The sequence below is a fragment of the Lissotriton helveticus genome, chromosome 3_1, assembly GCF_964261635.1.
Source record: "Lissotriton helveticus chromosome 3_1, aLisHel1.1, whole genome shotgun sequence".
In the NCBI taxonomy this organism is placed as follows: domain Eukaryota; kingdom Metazoa; phylum Chordata; class Amphibia; order Caudata; family Salamandridae; genus Lissotriton; species Lissotriton helveticus.
In genome coordinates, this window is record NC_136061.1 from 1,427,646,064 (window position 1) to 1,427,670,970 (window position 24,907).

Here is a 24,907-nt window from a genome sequence, read left to right on the forward strand (position 1 = left end):
TAAAGTAATAGTGGCATTTTCCAATTTGAGTAGTGGGGCACTCCGAGTCATCTGCAGGATCACATCCCTGTCCTGATAGTTAAAGATTCTCACTATGATGAGGCATGGCGGGGTCCCAGCCTCGGCCAAGTGCCCGAGACCCAATGAGCTTGCTCCACTGAAAAGTAGTTGGGATATTCCCCTAAGCTGAAACATCTTGGTTATTAGGTCTTCCACATATTGGTCTACCGCTGGCTTCTCTGCTTTTTGTGGTACCTCTATAATGCGGACATTGTTGCATCGAGAGTGCCCTTCCTAGTCTTCCAACTTGGCCTCTAACTAGTCATTCTAAAAATTGAAAAGAAGGAAAGCGGGGACTCCAGAGAGAGTAATACTATCATGTTCTTATCCAAAATAACCTGCCAACGCAGATCTACTGCCAAAAATATAATAAACCCCCCTCTAGCCCTGCCCGAAGCTGTGGGAAGCGCAAGCAGAAAGTACACCTTCTAACTTTCGAGGAAATACCTATTACTCACTTCCCATGTTTCCTATTAAGTAAATAATCTGAAAAGATGTAATAAACTCTACCCAGGTGCGATCAAATAATTTAGCCGAGAGCCCAGCAATGTTCGATGACACACTTTGTAGGGCCTTTTGATTACTTGCTCAAGTAGCCACAGCTGGGGTAACTGCAAGAGGGGCTACAGAAGGGGACACAGTAACTTCCTGACCAAGGTTAGACTTAGAAGAAGGTGGAGAGGGAAGAGTAGGAACTAGTCAGTCGCACATGTCAAGGCTACTCAGGGGCAAAACAAGATTCGCCAAGATTGCCATTCCAGGCTGGCCAGGGCTTGGTCTGGTACACCCATAACAGCACTGGGGCTTCCAGTCTGGGTAACCATTAGGGGAAAAAACCCTCTCTAATGGGAGCACAACAATACTTCGCTAATCTAGAGGCTTATAGGGGAATAATAAGGCTATAATGTGTGTCATCATCCCAGAGTTATTAAAATTGACCACCACACTATCCCAGGCCAGGTTTCTGGTCTCTGTCCACCCAGCTGACTCTACGGGTCATGATGATTGCATTAGGAATGCCACCTTCTCCCTGAACATGCTTCTGTATCCAGGTGGTCACTTTGTTTTTTTAACTCTTGATAAGGTTCAGAAGAGGAGTTGGATAGATGTAGAGCATTCACCGGAACAACTATATAAGGAGTTGCCTCAGGAGGCAAGTCAAGGATGCCCACAGAGTGCTGGGCCTGGGATGACGCCATGGGAATAGAAGAGCCCTCATCCACCATGATGGCATCCCCACCACCTCTCCCAGACCTTGAAGGGGGAACAGGAACACCTTGAGGATGGCTGACGTATCCTGCGGCATCAGCAGCTGGGTCAGTGTGCGCGCGGGGGGAGGGGGCTAACTTGAAGAGACTGATAAAAAGATTATCAAGTATCTCAACCATCTTGCTGGTGATGGTATAAAAGAAGTCATAAAGAGAGTGCCGCGAACCGATGAAGAAGTCACATATTGTCAGACTGACGAAGTGATGAATCTCAATTTTAATCCAGTTCCAAATGTTGATTATGAAAGATACATCTTCAACCAGGACCGCCAGAAAGTTGGTGAAACAATTGACGAATTTGTGACAGAACACACTCAGGCATGTTAAGTTCAATTAATTTAATGATGAAGAAGCTACGTGTCAGAGTTATTGATGGATGCTTGTCAGATTCATTCAGATGACAAATACTGAGAGAAACTCTTAGTCTGGAGCAAGTGTTTGTGGCTGCCAAAACTAAAGAGTGTTCTGATTAACAGCTGCGGACATGGAGGCCCGAGATGCCCAGAATTAATCAGTCATCCAAATTAGATCCAATCTGGGTAAGATTAAACATTATTGAAACTAGAATGTCTGAAATTCTATCCCTAACCAAAGAGGTTATGTCACAATTCAACAGAGTCCATCTGGAGCCAAAAGGGATCAATCATTTTTAATCCGCAAGACACTGCATCCCAGTGTAAATGTTGTGGATCCCCAGTGGGCCTCTGACCACTAGTTAAGAATCGGTGGCCTATGGTATCCAGACAATAGGAGACCTGTACAATTCAGATACATTAAAGACTTGCTAACATAACTCAGGCCTAAGGGATCACCATGGATCAAATCCTAAAGCTTAGCAGGCAGTTGTGACTTTAAACATCAAAATGGTTGAGGTAAGGTTGACACAGAGCTTCCCACGTGCAATACGTACCAACTTTTGTTCACACTCGGGAAAAGGTAAGAGGGAGATAATGCACCTCTACACGGAACTAAAGACTGAGCTCAAAACCTAACTACCAGGCTTGAGGGACAAAGGTTTGCATGATTTAGGTCAGATACTGACTGGTGTGGCAAAAGTCTGTGACCTATACCATACATGTTGAATTTCTATAAATACAAGGTAGCAACAAGAGAGAGGAATAGACTGTAGTGCTTGTCCTTTTCCCCAAACATATATATTAGAACAACTTGGACAAGACCTCGAGCAGATACAGGTCAGGGATATTACCCTGGCACCTGGTCATATGAAGATAACAACAGGTTGTTGTTGTTAAGAAACCCCTCACCCACCTACCTGGTAGGTGGCATGCTTTATCATCGGGGCCCAGCTGGATCACCGAGTGCTATCCAGCTGTGCTGCAACGCCTAGCTACAGCGGAGCGGGACTCGTGTGAAAGTGAACGTGCTATGTGAGGTGAATTATGTGCTAAAAATGCCTATAGGAAATTCCCTTTTAAAAGTTTTAATTGATGGGTCCTATGGCATGGGTAAAAACATTGGTAGGATATAATTGAGGGAAAAATGTCCCTCTATATCTCAATCAAGAAGTGTAGGTCTACTAGTTTCAGCCTTCTACGATAGTCGTGAGGTTTTCATCAGGACCAATAGTGTGAGTGGCCAAAAAAGGTTTGAGTGGCCACTGCGGAGTGTAGGTATATCAACGCGCAACCTAAAGTGCGTTGTGTATGTAGTGTATCAATAAACTCACAGATCCTGTACGTAAAGTATCTGAAAAGAAAACAGTATAATGCAAAGCATATTTTATCATCGTAATCAGAATCGCTTATATTGTGCTTGTGGTGAGCGAATAATGCCCAGATGGAAATACCGGCTTCTTTCATACATCATGCATGTCAGGATCAAGTGCGGCAGGTATGCGAGCGCTGAAAAAAACCTTGTGAGGCTACGATGTGCCAAGGTGGACTTTTATCGACTACTAGTACAATGCTAGGGCTGTATCTCATCTTTCTCCTCTTCATTTTTGGAGCTTAAACTGTAGATCGCTTCCCAAGAACAAATTACACATTTATGATTTCATAAGTGATGAATCTCCTGATGCACTGTTTCTGACCGAGACCTGGCTACATGCTAGCTCGGGTCCGGATATTGCCACAGCTATCCCTCCTAATTATGTTGCGTTGCATCAGGATAGACCCTCCGGTAAAGGTGGTGGAGGAATCGCAATCATTTTTAAATCTATTTATCAATGTAAACTGGAACATGTACATCTTCCAGGTAGTGAGGCAGCATTATTTAAATTAAGGATTAATCCCCGATTGACGCTTTCCGGTCTGCTAATTTATCGGCCGCCCGGGAATGCAGCTTCGTGGATTCCCTCCCTTGTTGATTGCCTTTCAGCAACACTATTGAAATCAAACAATTTCACTATTCTTGGTGATTTAAATATCCACTTGGAAGACGTTAATAACCCCCTGAACAAATCTTTGTTATCTGGTTTTGAGGTTTTTAATCTCAAACTTTGTAATTCAGGGGCTACCCATATCGCAGGCCACCTCTTGGACCCTATTATTTCCACTCTTCCGTTTGATTGTACTCAATCGGCGCGTCCGTTACATTGGTCTGATCACTATGCGATACACTTTATGCTACCTTCTGGTCTTTTTTCAGCCAGTGTTCATGTGGAGGAAATTAAATCGTCCTATCGATGGGATAGGCTCGACATGGTTGCTTTTAATTTGCATTTGACTGACTCCATTCCGGCTTCTGTCAAGACAGATCAGGATCTGAACATTCCTATTTCTTGCTGGCTGACAGATGCCGTGACTGCTCTTGCTCCCCGCTCTAGTAGCAAGTACAGATCCCTACGCCCCCCTGCACCTTGGTTTTCTGACGAGTTGAAAATTCAACGTGCCAAATGCAAAGCCCTGGAGAGGAAGTGGAGGATTTCATATTCCGCCTCTTGCAAGGTGACTTATAAAGATGAGTTGAAAGTCTATCATGCAAATTGCAAACGTGCCAAGGCCACTTACATCGCTTCTACTATTACTCAAGCGCAAAATTGTCCTCGGACTCTTTTCGCCACTGTAAAGAAACTTACAGGAGCAGACACTATCCCCTCCGTGCCGGCTTTGAATGGCACACAATGTAATGCCATTGCGGATTTTTTTATATCCAAGGTTGAGGGTATCCATCAATCTTTGGCCTCCCTTCCATTGCCAATTGAGTCCCCCCAATTTGGCTCTCCCTGCAGTGTTTTCTTCTCTCGCACTGTATTCATTCACAATTGGTTACCATTTGATGACTCCTCTTTCCTGTCCTGTCTAAATAGTATCAGGTCTGGCTCCCCTCGGGACCCAGTTCCTATGAAGATACTAAAACAACTAGACCTTGAACCACGGAGATTCTTAATGAGGCTATTAAACATCTCTCTTACTGAATCTCGGGTGGCACAGGATTGGAAACATGCCATGGTAGTTCCTCTGCTCAAAAAATCTGGTGCTGACATTACAAACCTTGCCAACTTCAGGCCTATATCCCTGCTGCCAGCTTGCTCCAAAATATTGGAACGCCATGTTAACACCCAGCTTAATGAGTTTGTTGAAAACGTGGGATATCTCCATCCATCCCAGTCAGGCTTTCGCGCTAACTATTCCACCGAATCCGCACTCCTTGGGGTGACTGAGCGACTCCGACACGGTATCGATTGCGGTGAGACCTTTGCGCTTATTCTTCTTGATTTAAGCGCTGCATTCGATACCGTGTCCCATCCCATTCTTTTGGAGTCCCTCCGCTCCCTTGGTGTTGATGGATCTGCGCTTGCCTGGGTGGCCTCATTTCTTAATGAGCGCACCTTTCAGGTTTTCTCAAACAAGGCTGAATCTGCGATTCATTTTTCAGCTTACGGCGTCCCTCAAGGGTCTATATTAAGCCCATTGTTGTTTAATATTTACATCAGACCTCTTGCTTCCATCGTAGAGGACGCCGGTCTGTCCATATATTCATATGCAGACACGCAGATCGTGTTCTCCCTTTCTAGCAGCAGGGTTCAGGAAGTTTCTGCCCTTAAAGTTGGCTTATCTCGCGTTGCAGCTTGGATGCAAGACCATCTGCTGAAGCTAAACGGCGAGAAGACGGAGGTTATTATATTAGGCAAGCATAAAGATCTGTGGGGCTCTAGACATTGGCCATGTGATATGGGTCCTCTGCCTACCCCTGTGCCTGTCGCTCGTAACCTCGGAGTCCTGCTTGACGACAAACTTTCGATGAGGCAGCAGGTGACCAAGGTCGCTGCAGTCTGTTTTAACACCTTACGATGGCTGCAGAAGATCCTATGGATGCTGCCTGAGTCCACCCGAAGAACCGTCGTACAGGCCCTTGTGATGTCTCGCATTGACTATGGCAACGTGCTTTATCTTGGAGCGGATAAAGCAACAATTTATAAACTCCAAGTGGTACAGAATTCAGCTGCTCGCCTCTTGCGTAATGTTCCACGGAGAACGTCCGCAATGCAAGCCTTGCGTGATCTGCACTGGCTGAGAATTTCAGATCGTGTGACTTTCAAAACACTGTTTTTTGTTCAAGATCCGTCAGGGTTCTGCCCCTACCTATCTGCATAACCTTGCCCAGCCTTATTTACCTGGCCGTCTTTTAAGATCATCTAACAACGGCAATTTTTTGATTCCAAGAGTCCGACTGGCAAAAATGGGAGGTCGCTCATTCGCATATCTTGGGCCTAAGATGTGGAATGCTCTCCCGCTGGCGTTAAAAACAGAAACTAATCTTCTGTCTTTTCGTAAAAAGTTGAAGACCTTTCTGTTTTGATTTCTCTCCTTTGTGATCTCTTTTGCGCCTGTCTGATTTCTCTCTTCAGTCTGTCCCTGGCGCCGGGAAACCCATTGCGGGTAGCTGTGCGCAATACAAATTCAATCAAATAAAATAAATAAATGCTCTTATGGTGCCTAGAAATATAACTATGGCACATCCTGTGTGGGTATACTTCTATATTAAAATAATATCAGAGAAATAGCGCGTGGTATGTGTTTTGGAATCCATTCGTCATGTGCAAAGACAAAACGGGAAAAAAAGCGCAACAAAGAAGACCGTCGCTCACTTTATCTTTACGGGTATCTTGGTACAGGGATCCTGTCACACGTTGAAGTGCTAGGGGACCCTGTAGATAGGTAGGAAAATAGTTGCGATCAGGTGTTTAAGTTCGTAAGTTCATAATGAAGGCGATAGACAGCCAAAAAAGGTTGCAGTACGCCGGTAAATGGGTAGCTGTTACTCATGTTTGTCTCCTCTAGCGGAACTTCCAAACCTAGTACATGGATCAGGACCCGACAACTGAGCGGTCCCGGTAACTGTTTGTAATAGGGAGGTTGTAGCAGCACGTGATCGCGAGTGCGAGACACATGGGTGTCTGCATCTAGACTGCTGACTTAATCAAACGTAGCGGCTCAGAGTGGGGGGGGGGGACACAGCGCATGCGTGGAGCACTGGAACTTTATTGACAAACGTTTATAGTGAGCTAAGCGTAATAAGCGTTCCCCAGTAATTAAAGTTGATAAATACATGTATTTAGGTAAAATGACTGGAAAAACAAAAAAGTCGTTGCTGGGTGTAGAGGAGTGCATAAGTGGACCGTCGAACCAGTATTAGGAACCGCCAGGATGCCCAAGGCGGTCTGGTCACAAAGCCCCGGAAAATGCCCTTAAAGAGTAACCAATACCCCGCGCCACCAAGGAGGTCATGAATGGAATGCGGAAAAATCACATTAAGTGTACTCGATGTGCTTTTTATGCTAATTATTTATGTGAATGGCGGTGTTTAGCTTTCAACTCTGGGGACCAACACTTAACCAATCACCACTAGACAGGGTAGTACCAGGTCGCTGGCGTTGTCATATGTCTATACAGGGATAGGAAGAAAGGGATGAAGTGTTAATCCAATTCATCAAGGGCTTCTCATTCTGGCAGGAATAGGATTGGGTGCCAGCGATGGTAGTCCATGTTTGTGCGATCAAGTAACAGTAACAGAGGTTGACAAACATGTATATTGGCAATGAAAGTTTAAGATAAGTGCCCGTGGTCAGGGTCTTTGAATTGAATTCCAGGGGACATTATCATTGAGGCCAGTAACGTGGGTCTGGAGTCTATACACCCAACGTTGTTCCTTCTCAAGCAGAGCATTCTGTAGGTTATGTCTATTGCTCTCTAGCTGCTCTATGACAACCCATATCATGTCATTTGTAGTATGTCCTGCAGTGAGGAAGTGGTCAGTTAGTTTGGTAGTGTTGCGCTTGCACCGGATATTGCTTCTATGCTCGCAGATCCTGGTTTTGACTTTCCTGGAGGTCATGCCAATGTATCTTAGGCTGCACGGACATATGATCATGTAAACAACGTTGGCCAAATTACAATTAGTGTGTTTGCGGATCTGCCATGTTTTGCCTGGCTCGAGACTCAAGTTCTTCGTTGTCTTTGTTAAGTGGCACACACTGCAATTAAAATAGGCAAAATGTCTAGTGATGTTTGACAGACCCCAAGAGTTAAGGACTGTCTGGTCTCTGTTGAGATTTTGTCGGGGGCGCGTGGCTACCAGACTGTCACGTAGGTTTTGTGATCTTTTGTAGGAAAATAACGGATTTTCCAGAGGTCAGTATCTTCCAATTGCTCTGGATGATTTTGGCAACTTTGGTAGAGATGGAATTGTACGTTGTTACGCAGGTTAGTGGGATAGTTGTGTCTTGTTTTACTGTGGGTTTTGATTCCTTGCCCGTTTTTGTGCCTTCTGGACGATTCTTTTAGGGTAGCCTCTGTTAGTTAGTTTCTGTGTTAGGGCTTGTTATTGTATTTTGTAGTCTCTGATCTCACTACAATTTCGCCTCAGTCTTAGGTACTGCACATATGGAAGATTTTCGCGTAAAGGTCTGGGATGAAAGCTTTCATACCTGAGCAGGGAGGTTCTTGCCATGGGCTTGAAGTGTGTTTTCATTGATAGGGTGCCATGGTGTGCTTGTATGTCCACATCTAGGAACGTTATACTTTCCCTGCTCATGGAGTGGGTAAACCTGAGATTAGGGTCAAGTGTGTTGATCCAGGTCAAAAATGCTGCTAATTTTTGTTCAGTGCCTTGCCAGATAAACAGGACATTGTCGATGTACCTCTTGTAGAACGCCAGTTCCTCATGGAAAGGAGATGCTGTATTGACGATATGTTTGGATTCAAAATTGGACACATACAATCCTGCAACGCTCGGCGCGAATGTGCTGCCCATAGATGTACCATACTGTTGTAAGTACAGTGTACCTTCATATTCAAAAAAGTTGTCTTTTAAAGCTAGTTCAGCACATTGTAAGATGAAGCTTCTTGGTGTTCTGTAGGGCCAGTCTGCTTGTTCCAGTGCGGTCTGAAGGACATCCAAAGTGTTGTCTTGAGGCAGACTGGTGTACAGGCTTTCAATATCCATACTGGCAAGGATAGATGTAGATGGGTCAAATGGGATGTCTTTTATCTGAGCCGGTAGGTCTTTGGAGTCTTTTAGGTATGCAGGTGTAGCTTGTACCAGTGGCTGCAGAAACAAAATTGCAGAAGCGCGATAGTGATTCAAGAAGTGATCCGATTCCCGAAACGATCGGGCGGCCAGGTGGTGGGTTTTTGTTCTTATGAATCTTTGGTATTGTATAAAAGTAGGGGATCCGTTTTTCTCCAGAGGTAAGATATAAGGCTTCTTGTCTGCTGATGTCGCCATTTGCTTCAGCTTCTAAAACCAAGGTGTCGATTTTGGTTTTCAAACTGTGTGTTGGATCATGGTCAAGTTGTTTGTAATTTTTTTCATCATCCAGTAGTCGTAGGCACTCATGATGGTATGCTTCTTTGTTCTGTAGGACAATGCCCCCTCCCTTGTCTGCTGGTTTTATGACGATGGTGTCATTGTTTTTTAAGCTGTTTATGGCAGCAAACTGGTTGGCACTGGTGTTTCGGTTAAGTCTTCGATGGCATTGTAAGTGGCTGGTTCGAACGTTAATAGCTCAACAGGGGTTGTGTGAGGCGGAGGTACGAATTTTGATTTTAGTTTAAGGTTTGTGTCCCCCTTATCCAGTGTTTGTGTTGTACTCTGCTCCCGATTTTCAAAGAATGCTTTTAGTCTCAGTTTACGGAAAAATTCAGAGAGCTCACAGTGAAGTTTAAATTTATCCAGTCTGGATGTTGGTGAAAAACCCAAACCTTTTTATGTGGGCAGATAAGTTGGTCACTAATGTTTGGATGTGCTCGGGCCGGGTTGTTTGCTCTGTGTGTTGGCACTTGGGTTCTCGTCCTCTTCCCAGTGTACTTGCCTCCTTCCTCGTCTTCTGCCCCGTCCTCTTCGGCCCGGTTCTAAAAAATGAAACCTCTGGTTTGGATTGCCGAACTGCATTTGTGGTGCTGTAAAAGCGGGGTTCCATTCATTCATCATGTGGGGGTTCATAGGAGGTAGCAGGTTTGGGTGAGGACCGAAAAAGTTAGCGTGCCCCCCAGGGTTTGTATGGGGCCAATTTTGTCGCCAGTTCATATTTTGGCCTCGTCCTTTTTGTTTGTTTTTGTAATTACTATTGTACGACCCATGGCTTCCACTGCTTGAGCCACTGCTTATTGATGATCCTTCGTCTGAGGATATTGAGTTTCCTGTTTTGTTAGGAGTTTTATAGTCAGCGTCAGAGTATGAATAAGTTTTTACAAATGAGAATTTCTTAAGATCTTTCTGGAACTGCTGGATTTTGGACCAGGTTAGGTCATCTTTATATTCAGTCATTTCTTTATTGACTTCGTCAAGTTTCTTTTTAAATGACGTCAAGGCGGTTTTGTAATGACTCTCCGTAGCCTGGATGTCTATTAATAGGGCATCCGACAATCTCTTTGCTGTCCGTATTATCAAAATGATCCAGTCTCTGGTGCAATGCCATGCAATCTGTGCCAAGTCACGACGGAAAGATGTGTCGTCCAGAAAAATGCAAACAAACAGTTACCGGGACCGCTCAGTTGCCGGGTCCTGATCCATGTACTAGGTTTGGAAGTTCCGCTAGAGGAGACAAACAGGAGTAACAGCTACCCATTTACCGGCGTACTGCAACTTTTTTGGCTGTCTATCGCCTTCATTACGAACTTACGAACTTAAACACCTGATCGCAACTATTTTCCTACCTATCTACAGGGTCCCCTAGCACTTCAACGTGTGACACGATCCCTGTACCAAGATACCCGTAAAGATAAAGTGAGCGACGTTCTTCTTTGTTACGTGTTATTTGCCCCGTTTTGTCTTTGCACATGACAAATGAATTCCAACACACATACCACGCGCTATTTCTCTGATATTATTTTAATATAGAAGTATACCCACACAGGATGTGCCATAGTTATATTTCTAGGCACCATAAGAGCATTGTACTAGTAGTCGATAAAAGTCTACCTTGGCACATCGTAGCCACGCAAGGTTTTTTTCAGCGCTCGCATACCTGCCGCACTTGATTCTGACATGCATGATGTATGAAAGAAGCAGGTATTTCCACCTGGGCATTATTCGCTCACCACAAGCACAATATAAGTGATTCTGATTATGATGATAAAATATGCTTCGCATTATAATGTTTTATTTTCAGATACTTTACGTACAGGATCTGTGAGTATATTGATCCACTACATACACAACGCGCTTTAGGGTGCTTTGCATTATACTGTTTTCTTTTCAGATAATTTACGTACAGGATCTGTGAGTATATTGATCCACTACATACACAACGCGCCTTAGGGTGCGCGTTGATATACCTATTGGTCCTGATGAAAGCCTCATGACTATCGTAGAAGGCTGAAACTAGTAGACCTACACTTCTTGATTGAGATATAGAGGGACATTTTTCTCTCAATTATATCCTACCTATGTTTTTACCCATGACATAGGACCCTTTAATTAAAACTTTTAAAAGGGAAATTCCTATAGGCATTTTTAGCACATAATTTACCTCACATAGCACGTTCACTTTCACACGAAATCCCGCTCCGCTGTAGACAGGCGTTGCAGCAGAGCTGGATTGCACTCGGTGATCCAGCTGGGCCCCGATGATGAAGCATGCCACCTACCAGGTAGGTGGGTGAGGGGTTTCTAAACAACAACAACAACCTGTTGTTATCATCATATGACCAGGTGCCAGGGTAATATCCCTGACCTGTACCTGCTCGAGGTCTTGTCCAAGTTGTTCTAGTATACATTTCTATAAATGCCAGATTTAAAAAGCAGCTGTTAATAATGGTAAATACGATATCAATGTATGTCATGATATAATAACAAACTTGCATTGCTGTTGTTGAATGCACCCGATATGACCTCCCCATCAACCCAGAGTCAGAAATATGTGGCCAGGCAGGCCCCGCGACCTAGGCCGGAAACAACTGATTGACAGATCAAAGGGGGTGGCACGTAGCCTGTAGACAAATGCACAAACAGGAAAAATCCAGATAGATACCCGCGGATAGGCAGTGACACCAAAATCGGCAGAGGAGATTGGTCCCAATAAAACATGTGTGGCCGTAGGGGCGCGCATTCCCAAAACACCATAAAGTCTGATGCCACACAAAGTTAGGACCACCTAGCCAATCAGAACACAGCATGCACACTACACAGAGATCAAGCGTTTCCCGTACAGGACATCTGGACACGTACCCCCTGGCCCGCATTGTGTCCACGCAAAGTCAAGACCCACCTGCGCCTCTTATCAGGAGGTCAAAGTTAGGTCTCTGTGCCAAGGCCTAGATTTGATTCACCAGAGGAATGTAGAAATGGCTTATGATGCTTCGGGTAATGTATAAAATGACAGCCAAAACAGATGCGCTTTGAGACAGTCTTCCAACCCCGACTCTGTTGCCTACTCTTCCAGCTGCTACGTTTAATTAAACCAACTGCTCGTGGTTTGCCTAATGCCTTGGATTATTCTTTTAAGGTAAAGTCACATTCGAGCAACACAGTAATTTCTTGCTCAGAACATATTTGACCCCCCAAAAAAACTGCCTAAAATGTACCCTCCGTAACATGCGAATGCACTAGATGTGGACTCAGGGGAATGCATTTCTTCCATAGAGTTTGAAAAAGCCAAATTATTACTGGGAGAAAATAACGGGTGCTCTGGAGAAATCAATGGACAGGACATCAATTTAGAAATTTTGCTTACTTGGTCAAATTCCCCGACCTTAGGCATAAAGGTAGGGTAGGGAAACATCCTTTATTACAAAGCCAGAATTACACTGGGCCTTTACAATGCCTGGCAATAGATTGAACGAGTCGTTAAGGCGCATTCGTTTAGCACAGAAGTCGCTGCAATGACTTGCTTTAGGGGGGGCGCATTGGTGGAGTGTTGTCGGATTTTAAGTCCAACACCTTCCCTAACGTTCCGCAGACTGGAGTTGGAATAGTGAACTAAACTATTCCAAAGTCCAGTGCCTCCCTAAGGCAAGTCGTCATAACGACTTGACTACTAAAGGAACGTGTCGTAATGTCGCGTTCATTCTAATGCCAGCGTCGTAAAGTCATGCGTGCTAAACACATGTGGGTTTCCGTCATGTAACTGGTTAGGAATAAATTCCTTGATTTGGCACAGGTAGTGATAAAAAAATGGCTAGCGCAGGCATGGAATTTCTCAAGGGAACCCAAGTTAACAAAATGTGGTAGACATGTAACAAAGAGTAGAAGGGGAGGTGAAACTTTATGGAATAGTGCAAGGGAAAGGGGAAAACTGTGCTTGGAAGTACACGTGTCATTTAGAAACGCAACAAAGGAAGACAAGTCACCCTGAAGGCAACAACGTGTAAACATGGAGTTTGATTGCTTTAAATTAAGGACCCTTTGAATTAATAATTTTGTTGGAAAGTTTTAACAACACACAATGGTTAGATGATTGTGCAGAACAACAATCTAGGTTATCAGCACAATGTGCAATACCTGTAAGACGTGGACTGTTGAGGCATTTGTACTGTATATACTTCAGAAAAAGCAATCATTTTGTGAAAACAAAATGGCTGAAAAGCTACAGAACTTGAAAAACATGTCAGATGACACCCTTGCTTTGCACAAACCTATGTTACTCATTGATGTCCAAGATAAAAGGAACAAACTCAAAAGTATTGCTGAGTGCATGATTCAGTCTGCCCACCACCCTAAATACTTCAGTTTAATTTTACATTGAAGAGTCATGTCTTGAGGAAAATAAATTCTGCTTTAATGCCAAAAAGGAGTTCTTATTTCCAAAAAGATGCTCAGTGAACACTGACATACATTAACACACACAGTGCCATAACATGTTAATAATACACAATATAGTCATTTAGGAGCAACAATAGTGTAATCGAAATACAAGTATGATACACTAGAAAATGAAACATTATGAAACTGATAAAATCTCATTTTCCTTGAATGAAACATGGAATGGCTTTCTTTAACCAACAGTTAGTGCTTAACAATTACAGCTAAACTGCTGACGATATAGCAAATGTAGTATTCAATGACTTACAGATGTTCCCGGGGCCACCCTGGACACTATTACAGGCATTTTCTGATCATATCCACCCTACAAAAATAAAAGATTAATGGTGAAACACTACTGATTCAACAAAAACAATCTTATGATGCGTCTGATTCTACAAAGAAGGTTCCTGACCTTCACATTGAAACCGAACCTTCCATTTTCATCCGGTCTCATCCGAATCAAAACTAAGTTGTCTTGTGGTATCACTCCATTGGGCTATAGAAAAGAAAGAGATTTAAAAATCACAGTATTTGCAAAGAAAAATAAGTATATTCATGAATTTCAACTGGAGTTAAACGAAATTGTCAATGCAGATGTTTCAAAAAAGGATTAACGTAAAGTCACCATGTACTAGGCACAGAGAAAATGAAAGAGTCTTAACTTGGCAGCACCAGAATATGTCAACCTAAAACCAAATAGTATTTGAAATCGATTGTACTGCAGAAAATACATTAACAAAACTGAATACAGATGTACACAAACACACATGCTTATTAAGCACTGAAAGCATCCCTATTGGTGTAACAAGTTAAATTGCAGAGAGGAGCAGATCTTTTAATTATAAAGGTTTCTTTTATTAAAGTAAAAGTAGCGCAATTTGAAAATAAGTCCATTTGAAACTGCCTAAATTATTTAATATGTACCGAACCTACCTTTTTCACTTAGCAATAGTGTGTTTTTATCCATAAAGAGAACTAGAAATATACACTGCTATACAGCAGTACTTAATGCGACACACCAACTAGATCAGATATAATGACAGGGACAATGCATATTAAAATGACTTTTCAAATAGGTTTCGCTCTGTAACACATCTGCAACGGTTTCCCTCAGGGTTATGGTCTCCAGCTAGGGTGAATTTGTGAATACATGCAACAATGGTACCAAGACGTGTTCCTGGATTAGGGTAGAATAGGTTTATGCTACTACTTTATCAAGTTTATTTTGGAGAATTCAAAAGTCACAGCATAGCTCTAAAGTTTTTAAATTCACGAACAAGTTACTTACGTTCGGTAACGCAGTATCTGGTAGAGACTATCTAGCTGCAGATTCCTTACCTTTGAATTTCCCAGGCGTCGGGCTGGATCCGGAAACTTCTGCTGAGCAATACCCTTGCGGCGACGTTGGGTGGCTCCATCCGGCTCTGCGTGACGTCGTTGGCATCTGTAGCGTCGGTTATGACGTTGCGGTGCCTATATAGGCACCAACCAGGCACGCAGATGCCAGAAGCGCAGAGCCACAAAGTGACTGACGTAAACGTGTGCAAAGCGGGGCGGCATGGGTGGAGCTATAAGTAATCGGCAGCTAGATAGAGTCTCTACCAGACAATGTGATACCGGATGTAAGTAACTACTTTATATCATCGAGACTTCTAGCTGCAGATTCCTTACCTTTGAATCAGATAACCGAGCCATACTATCCCGGCGGTGGGTTGGGGACTTATGACTTAGTCTCAGAAGTCTTGCAGGACTGAATGGGCAAAGTGCCCATCCCTGCGTACTTGATCATCAAGGTAATAATGTTTTGCGAATGTGTGCAGTGATGCCCATGTCGCTGCCTGACAGATGTATTTTTTTTATTTTTTAGTTTCATATAGCACGTACTAGACCAAAGCCATCGGGTATCAGAGCACTTTACATAGCACCAGTTTAGTTACAGAAGGGCACATCCATTTTTGTTAGGTGATTTGCCCCGAATCACAAGATGTTGAGCGTTGTTGCCGAGACTCGACCCCGAATCACAGGATGTTGAGCGTCGTTGCAGAGACTCGAACTAGGTGCTCCAGCTTCGAGGTCGACCACTCTAGCTGTAAGGCTACATCCTCGTCTTAGACAGGGACACCCTGGGCCAAGGCTGTAGTCGCAGTCTTTCCCCTGGTGGAATGGGCCCTTAATCCCTCAGGGGGCTGTTTCTGCGCCAAGGCATAACAGATTTTAATGCAGAGAACAACCCAGTGAGAGATGGTTCTTTTCTGCACTTCCTTTCCCTTCTATGCTCCCACATACCCCACAAAGAGATGGTCATCCACCTGAAACTCTTTTGTGCGGTCAAGGTAGAACGACAACGCTCTTTTTGGGTCCAGTCGGTGGAGACGCGCCTCTTCCTTAGAGGGATGTGGGGGAGTAAAGAAGGAGGGCAAAGTAATGGATTGGCCCAGATTAAATGGGGTCACAACATTTGGTAAAATTGATGCCCCGGTGCGAAGCACCACTTTGTTCAGAAAGGACATAAGATAAGGAGGCGAGCTGGATGAAGCCTGCAATTCACTCACCCTCCGGGCCGATGTAATCGCCACTAAGAAGGCTGTTTTGATGGTCAACAGCCGGCGGGGGAAATTGCGCAAAGGCTCGAAAGGAGCACTCATCAGGTAAGTGAGGATCAAATTAAGGTCCCATTGCGGCATACTAAGGGCGAGGGTGGAAATAAATGAGTCAACCCTTTTAGACATCTATTTACAATAGGAGATTTAAGGAGAGAAGGCTGGTCTGACAGCCACAAAAAAGCAGACAGAGCAGAAAGATAACCCTTGAGATTTCCCAAAGCAGAGCCCTGCTGGGCAAGGGTTAGAATGAATAAAAAGGACAGTAGAAAGAGGAGCAGAAAGAGGGTCAATAGACCTCTCTGAACAGTCTAAAAAAAAATTCTTCCAACGGCAGGCGTATACCTTCCTAGAGGAGGGCCGCCTGAATAACATTACAAACTTCGGGAGGAAGGTCAAAAGCCATCAACACTTGCTGCTCAATCTCCACACATTGAGGTCCATAGTTGACAAGTTTGGGTGAAGAACCCTCCCCTGCTGCTACGTCAGAAGATCCTCCCGAAGGGGCAGCCTGATCGGAGGATCGACACTCATGCTAAGAAGCTCTGGATACCAGACTCTCCTTGCCCAATCCGGTGCCATAAGGATGACTTCGGCCCAGTCGCTCCTGATCTTCTTCAGAACCCTGGGCAGGAGTGGTGTGGGTTGAAAGGCATACAACAGGCCTGAGCTCCTCTCATGATGAAACGTGTTGCAGAGTGATAGCCGCCTTGGAAACTCCAGCGCGCAGTACTGCTGACATTGCACCTTCTCTTCGGAGGCGAAAAAATCTAACCAAGGTTCTCCCCACTGCTGTAAGAGACCTTGCGCCACCTCTGACTGGAGATGACATTCGTGATCCTGAAGGGATTGACGGTTAAGATCGTCTGCCCTGGCGTTCAGAGAACCTGCCAGGTGTTGAACCACCAGGGTTATGCCCTGCTGTTCCAGCCATGTCTAGAGACGCATGGCCTCTCGACAAAGGGTCCACGGCCCCACACCGCCCAGCTTGTTGAAGTACCACATAGTGGTGGTGTTGTCCGTGAACGCCTGCACCAGCTTTACCTTGACAGAGGAAGAAATGCTTTCAATGCCAACCGAATCGCTTGGAGCTCCAACAAGTTTATGTGGAGTCCCGTCTCCGCCGGACACCAGTGGCCCCTGATCTCCACCTCTCCCATATGGCCGCCCCATCCCAGAAGTGACGCATCCGCCACAAATGTGAAATCTGGTTGGGGAAGGGAGAGAGGTCTGCCGCTGACCCAATCGCAGTTTGTTAACCACCACTGCAGATGCTTTGTAGTTCCTTCCGAGATCTGAACCACATTGGTGAGATTTCCCCAATGCTGTGCCCACTGGAACTTCAAGTCCCACTGCAGAGGCCGCAATCGCCACCTGGCATGTCTTACCAGCTGGATACAGGAGGCCATGCGACCCAACAGCCTCAGAGTCAACCTCACCGAAATCCAGGAGAGAGGCTGAAAAATTGGAATCATAACCTGAATAACCTGGACTCGCAGCTCAGGAGGATAAGCCTGAAACTGCACGGTGTCCAGAACAGCTTTGATGACAGGGAGCATCTGAGGCCTCAGGTGTGACTTCGGCAGGTTTATCAACACGACCAGCGAATGCAGGAGGTCCGCCGGAGTCTGAAAATTGGGAGACGACTGTCTGGGGCGAGGACGTCATCAACAGCCAGGCGTCTAAGTAGGGAAAGACTGACACCCCTAACCTGCGTAGATGTGCTGTAACCAGCGCCATCACCTTGGTGAACACCCGTGGGGCACTGGTAAGACCGAAGGGGATCACTGTAAACTGAAAGTGCTTGTGGCCTACCTTGAACCGCAGGTAACGCCTGTGGCCCGGCAGGATGGGAATGTCAAAATACACATCCTGCAGGTCCCACCATCCAGTTTCCGTGCTCTAGGGCAGAAAAGACCTGAGCCACTATGAGCATTCTGAATTTCTCCTTTTTGAGGAAGAGATTGACAGTCTGAAGATCTAAAATGGGCCGCAGCCCCTCCTTCTTTGGAATCAGAAAGTAGCAGGATTAACATCCACTGCCTACTTCTGAAACTGGGAACCTTTCTATAGCTCCTTTGGCCTAGGGAGCTGTAACTTCCTCTTGGAGCAACTTTAATGATCCTCCGCCAGCTGTTCTTGAGTTGGCGGAATAGGAGGAGGAAAAGAAAGGAAAGGAAAGGAAGAGAACAGCCCTCATGGACGATCTGCAAGACCTACTTGTCTGTTGTTATAGATCTCCAGCGGGGGAGATGATAAATTCTCCCACTCACTCGAGTAGTGTGGTCCTGCAGAATCAGCCTAGGCGTGCTTGGAGGCTTCTGCTGCTGGGCAGTGTGGTAAAGGACTTCTGGCCTCCATTCCGAGGACGGAATGTACCGCGTCCACGTACAGCTTCTGTAGTTTGAGCGGGACAGTGGCTAGGATAGGGCTGACGTGGCTGGAAATCCCTTCCGTTGCCTTGAAAGGGGAGAAAGGAAGACTGGCCACAAGGAGTGGAAGAGAGGCCCAAGGATCTGGCCGTTGCTTGAACCTGCCAGGGCAGAGTCTGCCTTTTCCCTAAAAAGGCAGGTTCAATCAAAGGGCATGTCCATAAAATTGGCTTGGACATCTCCAGAGAAGCCACTTGTACGAAGCCACGCATGGTGCCTCAAGGCCACTGTCGTTGAAATCAACCTGCCCAGCGAATAGGTAATATCCAAACCACACCCTATGGTGAATTTTGCTGCATCTCTCCCGTCCTTGACAGCTTGGGAAAGCACAGCTCGGGCCTCCTCCGGGACTTGTGGAAGAACTTGTGCAACCGTCTTCCAAAGAGAATGGGAAAACGGCCCAACAAGCATGCAGTATTCACCGACCGCAATGCCAGACTGAGTCTCGCTTAGTGGTGTCGACTGCCGGGCAGCGGGCAACTTCACCGCTTGCTCACTCAAGGTCCTTGGGACTATCGCCAGACAGTACGAACAGGACTTAGAATTGTGGTCCCGTTCAAGACACCACAGACATACATGGTGGGGATCGGTGACAGACATCATGCGGGAACAAGTCCTGCATGGTTTAAAAACTGTCTTTCTACCAGACATCCCTCGCACATGAAGTCCTATCTCAAAAATTTCAACAAAAGTTGAGAAAAAACCCTGTCAAAAAGCGGCAGAGGGGTAGCTCCTACCGGATCGGCGCTTAACTGGTGCGGAAAGAAAAGAAATGACATCCGCACGTCTGGGTAGCGCCTATATAGGCACGGCAACTACATATCCGACACCGATGTCACGCGGAGCCGAATGGAGCCACTCTACGTCGCACGCAAGAGGTATTGCTCGGCATAAGTTTCTCGATCCAGCCTGATGCTTGGGAAATTTAAAGGTAAGGAAACTGCAGCTAGAAGTCTCTTTCAGATATAAATACATATCTGCAGTTACATCTCAACTGACCCGCATAGTTTTATCTCTGTACTTGGAAGGTGCACAAACAAGCTTCTCTTTGGAGTTTAAGTTATCACTTTCTAAGGCAGCCTGTCATCACAAACCTGTCTTGCCAAGCCAGCATATATTACTTTGCTGGTATAGTTAGACTGATTACCCACAATTTGGAATACATTTAATATTTAACAATTTTCATCTTGAATAGCTAGCACTATACTGAGCAGGAAAAAGTACTGCTGTCATCTCTTCCTCAGGCATGTATTCCACATATTAGTGAAATTCAGTCCAACAACGGCAAACTTCTCTTCCAATACCAGCTCAACTGCTTGTTTTGCAACTTTTCCCTTCATTCTCACATGCTTTTAATGTACACAGAAGAAAAGGAAATGAAGTAACCAAATTATTACCCACACATAGTGACATTTCAGGGTAAAACACAAAGACCTTGTGCTTTTTTGTAATTGCGTTAATGCGGACTCTCTTGGGGTAAGCACTGCTGCGCTTTATTATGTATGTCGGCAATAGCACAAGAGTTTGCTAGAATCAGAATGTAATGATTACGTTGAATCTGGTAATGGTCTATCCTTAATGTGACGGTTAGCAAACATTATAGTAACTTAAGTCTACAATTTAGCAAAGGTTTATAGATAAATGCTATGCAATGACAGGCTAAAGTTGCAAAAATAGTCAAAAAGTGACTTGAGATACCACCCTCTCTGTTGCTGCACTGGCTGGCGTGGAAAAGATAGAACCAACGTCAGCGCGCAGGGGTGGCGTCTAAGAAAATACAGCGAACGATGTCATTCCTGCGACCAAAACACAAACGACGAACGCTAATTCGACTGACGCCACCTACCGGCGCCCAGGGGTACTGCTGAAGAAAAATTCTGACACGGGGTAATTCTAAGGTGAGGAATGCTTAACTAATTGTCTTTCAGATTCAAGAATCTAACAATTTACATTGGATCGTTTGTTGCTTATTGTTGTCATCGGATATTTGTATAGTACACAATTTGTCATTAGTAAGGATTTGAAGTGCTTTAAAGTCATAGACTGCTACCGATTCCCACTTACTATCGCTTCTGACAATTATTCCATGTGTAACTGAAGACAAGATCAGGATATTATTGACAACCTCTTGCCAAAATAGCCACATTCTACTGTAAAAATAGGCTACAGGGCTCGCAGAGTGTTTTACTGCTCATAATACATATTTTGTTACTTTTAATTTCATATATTGTCGAGTAAGACTGAATTTGTAAGGGACAGAATTCTAGGTTACATGATTTATGACAAGCCATTCATTGCACAGGTCCTACTTGTAAAAATATTCCTGCTTATTCCGGTTTGACCGAGCGCATTTTAGAGCCCCCACCCTTTTCATCACTTTAAAAGCTGCGAACAGACTTCCAAATTTAAAAACCCCAGTGGGCGACTGCACCACAAGCGTAGAGATAAACACTCATCAGACAGTTTTTAAGTGGAGTGGATGTACAGGAAAGCTCTTCTGTTAAGTCATCATTATTTTTCTTTAAAGAAAGATTCTACGGTTTTATTAAAAACAAAAATGTAAGATCAAAACTCAATCTTCTACACACGAGGTAAACGTACATTTGTCTCTTGAACAGATCCGAAAAATGCCTCTTCCTTACTGTACTATTTTTTTGCATGCACCCTGAATGCAATAGAATCATGCAGTCTATAGCTGAATACGGAGATTTGTGGAATTGTTCTTGCTAAGAATCATAGCAAGACGGGTATGATGCTTACCTTTCTCCATTTTGTGATTATGGAATGTACAACTAAACAGTGCGGTTTCATATACAATACAGATAAGACTACAACATTATTTTAGAGATGTGAACTTTCAAAAATTGACTGCGTGCCCTACTTGAAGCTAAAAAGTGTCATATTATTCATAATAACGTCATTCACATAGTGTAAAGTATGAATCACTCTACTGCCCTGGTTTGGTGAAAATTTTCTCACGAGGAGGGACATCTGAGAAAAATCATAGATGTACACTTTAGCCTGTGGTGTGATAACAGAGTCTATTCTTTAGCAGATCCAATGCCATGCCACAAATATTTGTGTTAAAGGCAATCAACAATTTCAACAGACCTGCAGGAATACCTAAAATATCTTCTTTGTGCCACAAGCCAGAACTAGTGGCACTATTAAAGGTTGTAGAAAATCATAAATGCAGGATGAATTCATTGCTGTATGACACTTTAATATTTATCAAATATTGGGTGTACCACAGCTATGTTATAATGTTCTAGAGATGGTTTATTGACCATGTCTGTAGATGTTCCAGAGAAAGAGAATTGCAATAAAATGTTTTCCACCGACACGCCAAAAGGCAATATGACTGCAATTCATCTTTTTTCCAAGAACATGTGTATTAGTTTTCAACAATAGCAATACAAGGCAGTTAAAAGTAACATCATTAAGCATAATCACACTGTAAACATTTTTATTCAGCAAATAAGGGGGAGACCCTGCTGTTATATGGCCATTAGGGTCATTGTCGACATTGCTAAGTTAGCCTAAGCTCTGCTGCCATGATGCTGCTTTTGCACACGTTACTACATTACTTTATTTTGCAAGACTCTGTTTGTGCCTGTCACATGAGAACAGTCTTCTTTCTGCGTTCTCTGCCTGTTCCTGGAGTTTAGTCTGAACACCATGTGCAAGGCCGATAAAAAATGCCCCTTGTTATTCTGTTCTGGTCAGTCCCTAGTACCTAGACAAAACATGCTAACACAGCTGCGGGAAACTCGTGTTTTGATATTAAGGGGATGCATGTTCTACAGACACACTTTGAGAGGGACCTTTCCAGGGAGAAGAGCTATGCTGTTCCTATGATGTCAAACTTTCTGTGTTTGTTCTGTTTCTGAAGTAATGGCAATGTTCCATTAAGTGATTTACCGCTTTTAACCTTTAAAGTTGTTTTTTTTTGTTTTTTTTTTGTCTCTGTTTTTAACCACCTTTTCTCTCTCCAGCCTCATCTTTCTGGTGGAGGTGGGTGGGTTCGCTAGTGAATCCAGAAAGATCTTCAAGCTGCAAAACTATACCGACAGGTAAGAAAACTATTCGTTTTGCAGTGTGAATCTTTCTGGATTCACTATGCTGTGCATAGATTTTGTAGCGGTTTCTCATTTCTGTGGCGGCTGGGTGGAAGATGAGCGTTGGTTATTGAATATGTGTTGGAGCACCTTTTGTCCGACTTGTGCTTCCTTGTTCATCTGTATATCCACACAGCAGTGCTATGTGAACGTGTGCACCGAAGCCCATGTTGCCGCCAGGCATATGTCTTGTATGGGTGTGTTAGCCAGGAAAGCTATTGTCGCACCCTTTTTCCTAGTGGAGTGGGCACGTGTCCCCTCTGCTAGTTCTTGTCTTGCTCGCTTGTGGCAGAGCTGAATTCTTTGTGCGATCCATCGTGCAATAGTCTCTTTGGTTACTGCTTTCCCCATGAAACTGTTGGCGAAATGACACAAAGAACGGTTTTGTTTTCCTGTGTCCCTTCGTTCTCTCAATGTAGTGCATGACTGCCCTTCTGGCGTCCAGGGTGTGCAGAGCTCATCTGAGCTATTGGTTGGTTTTTGGAAAAAACTCGGTATCTGTATAGACTGGTTCATGTGGAATTTGGACACCACCTTCGGCATGAAGTGTGGGTCAGTTCTCATCACAACCCTATCATTGTGTATTTGTATGTAGGGTTCTTGTAGCGTTAGTGCCTGAAGTTCGCTTACTCTGCGTAAGGACGTTATTGCCACCAGGAAAGCTGTTTTCATAGTTAGCATCTTTAGAGAGGCCTTGTGAAGTGGTTCAAAGGGCTCTTTCATGAGTTCCGTTAGGACTATGTTCAAGTTCCATGCAGGTGGAGGCACCCGCTTTGGTGGTGCGATCCTCTTTGCTCCTTCCAGGAATCTTTTCACCACCTGAGATGTGAAGAAACTCCTGCACGCTTCTCCTCTTGTGTAGGCGACTATCGCTGCCAAGTGAACTCTCAGCGAGGATGAACTAAGGTTCTTCTCCAGCAGGTGCGTGAGGTACTTTAGCACTGTGGAGTCCTACTTCATTTTATTGTGAAGTTTTTCTTTCCTGCACCACATTGTGAATCTTTTCCACTTCGCAACATAGCACTTCCGAGTGCTGGGTTTTCGTGCCTCCCGAAGAACCCTCAGGGTGCTTTCTGGCAGTTTCAAATGTGCAAACTCTATGTCCTCAGGAGCCATGCCCCCAGGCTCAGGCTCTCTGGCTCTGGGTGCAGCACCTCTCCGTTCTGCATGGAGAGCAGGTCTTTCCTTTTGCCGAATCTGTGGGGTGCACACTGTGTCATCTCCATGATCTGCGACTACCATGTCTGTCTGGCCCACTGCGGCGCGACCAGTATCAGGGTCATGTTGCTCGCTCTGCATTTGCTCATCACTCTGTGCATCAGTGGTATCGGGGGGAAAAGCGTAAGCAAATGCCCTGGACCAATCTATCCATAGGGCATTCCCCAGGGATCCCTCCTCAGGCTGTCTGGATGCGAAGTTTTGGCATTTTGCATTCTGGCGTGTGGCAAACAGGTCCACTGATGGCGTTCCCCATCTGTCGAACAGCCACCTTGTCTCTTGAGCATTGAGCTCCCACTCGTGGGATGCCGAAGTCTGTCTGCTGAGCCAGTCTGCTTGTATGTTGTCCTTCCCTGGTAGGTGTATGGCTAGCAGGTCTATCTTGAGTGGGATGGCCCATCTCCATATCTCCTGCACTAGCGTCGAAAGCATGGTTGACTGTGTCCCACCCTGCTTGTTGATGTAGAACATCGCTGTGGTGTTGTCTGTTTGTAGCAATACCTTGTGCTTGTACAGCCTTGTTTGGAAAGCTTTCAGTGCAAGGAAGATTGTGTTCAATTCCAGGTAATTGATGTGCTTTGTCGCAGCTGCTGGTGTCCACAATCCTCTCACTTTGAGTTCCTCCATGTGAGCGCCCCATCCCTTCAGGGATGCGTCGGTGGTGATGGTCACTGTTGGTGTTGGGGGCGTTAGAGGCTTTCCCTTTGTTATGTTCTCTATGTTCCACCATGTCATTTCCTTCTGCACTGAGTGCGTTACAACCACTAGATCCTCCCAACTGCCTCTAGCTTGTGATCATTGCTCCTGTAGCCATTCTTGAATGGGTCTCATGTGGAGTCGTACATTTGGTACTAGGTGGATGCATGATGCCATCATGCCCATGATCTTGCTCGCAGTCCTCACTGTCTGAGCTTGCCCCTTCTGGTAGAGGCGAGTTTCTTTCACCAGCGCTCTCGCCCTCTTCTCGCTGGGGACCACCTTGCCCTGTAAGGTGTTGATCTGTG

General features: G+C 44.8%; 1 protein-coding gene across 1 annotated transcript in view; it reads right to left on the reverse strand.

Moving 5' to 3' along the window:
• PTPN4 (protein tyrosine phosphatase non-receptor type 4) overlaps window positions 1–24,907 on the reverse strand; it is a 1,253,225-nt gene that overhangs the window by 618,937 nt on the left and 609,381 nt on the right. The window contains exons 17-18 of the mRNA XM_078682081.1: window positions 13,948–14,031; window positions 13,801–13,857 (exon numbers count right to left, since the gene is read on the reverse strand). Of these exons, the coding sequence (XP_078538207.1) occupies window positions 13,801–13,857; window positions 13,948–14,031 (141 nt within the window). The remainder of the gene's footprint in view (window positions 1–13,800; window positions 13,858–13,947; window positions 14,032–24,907) is intronic.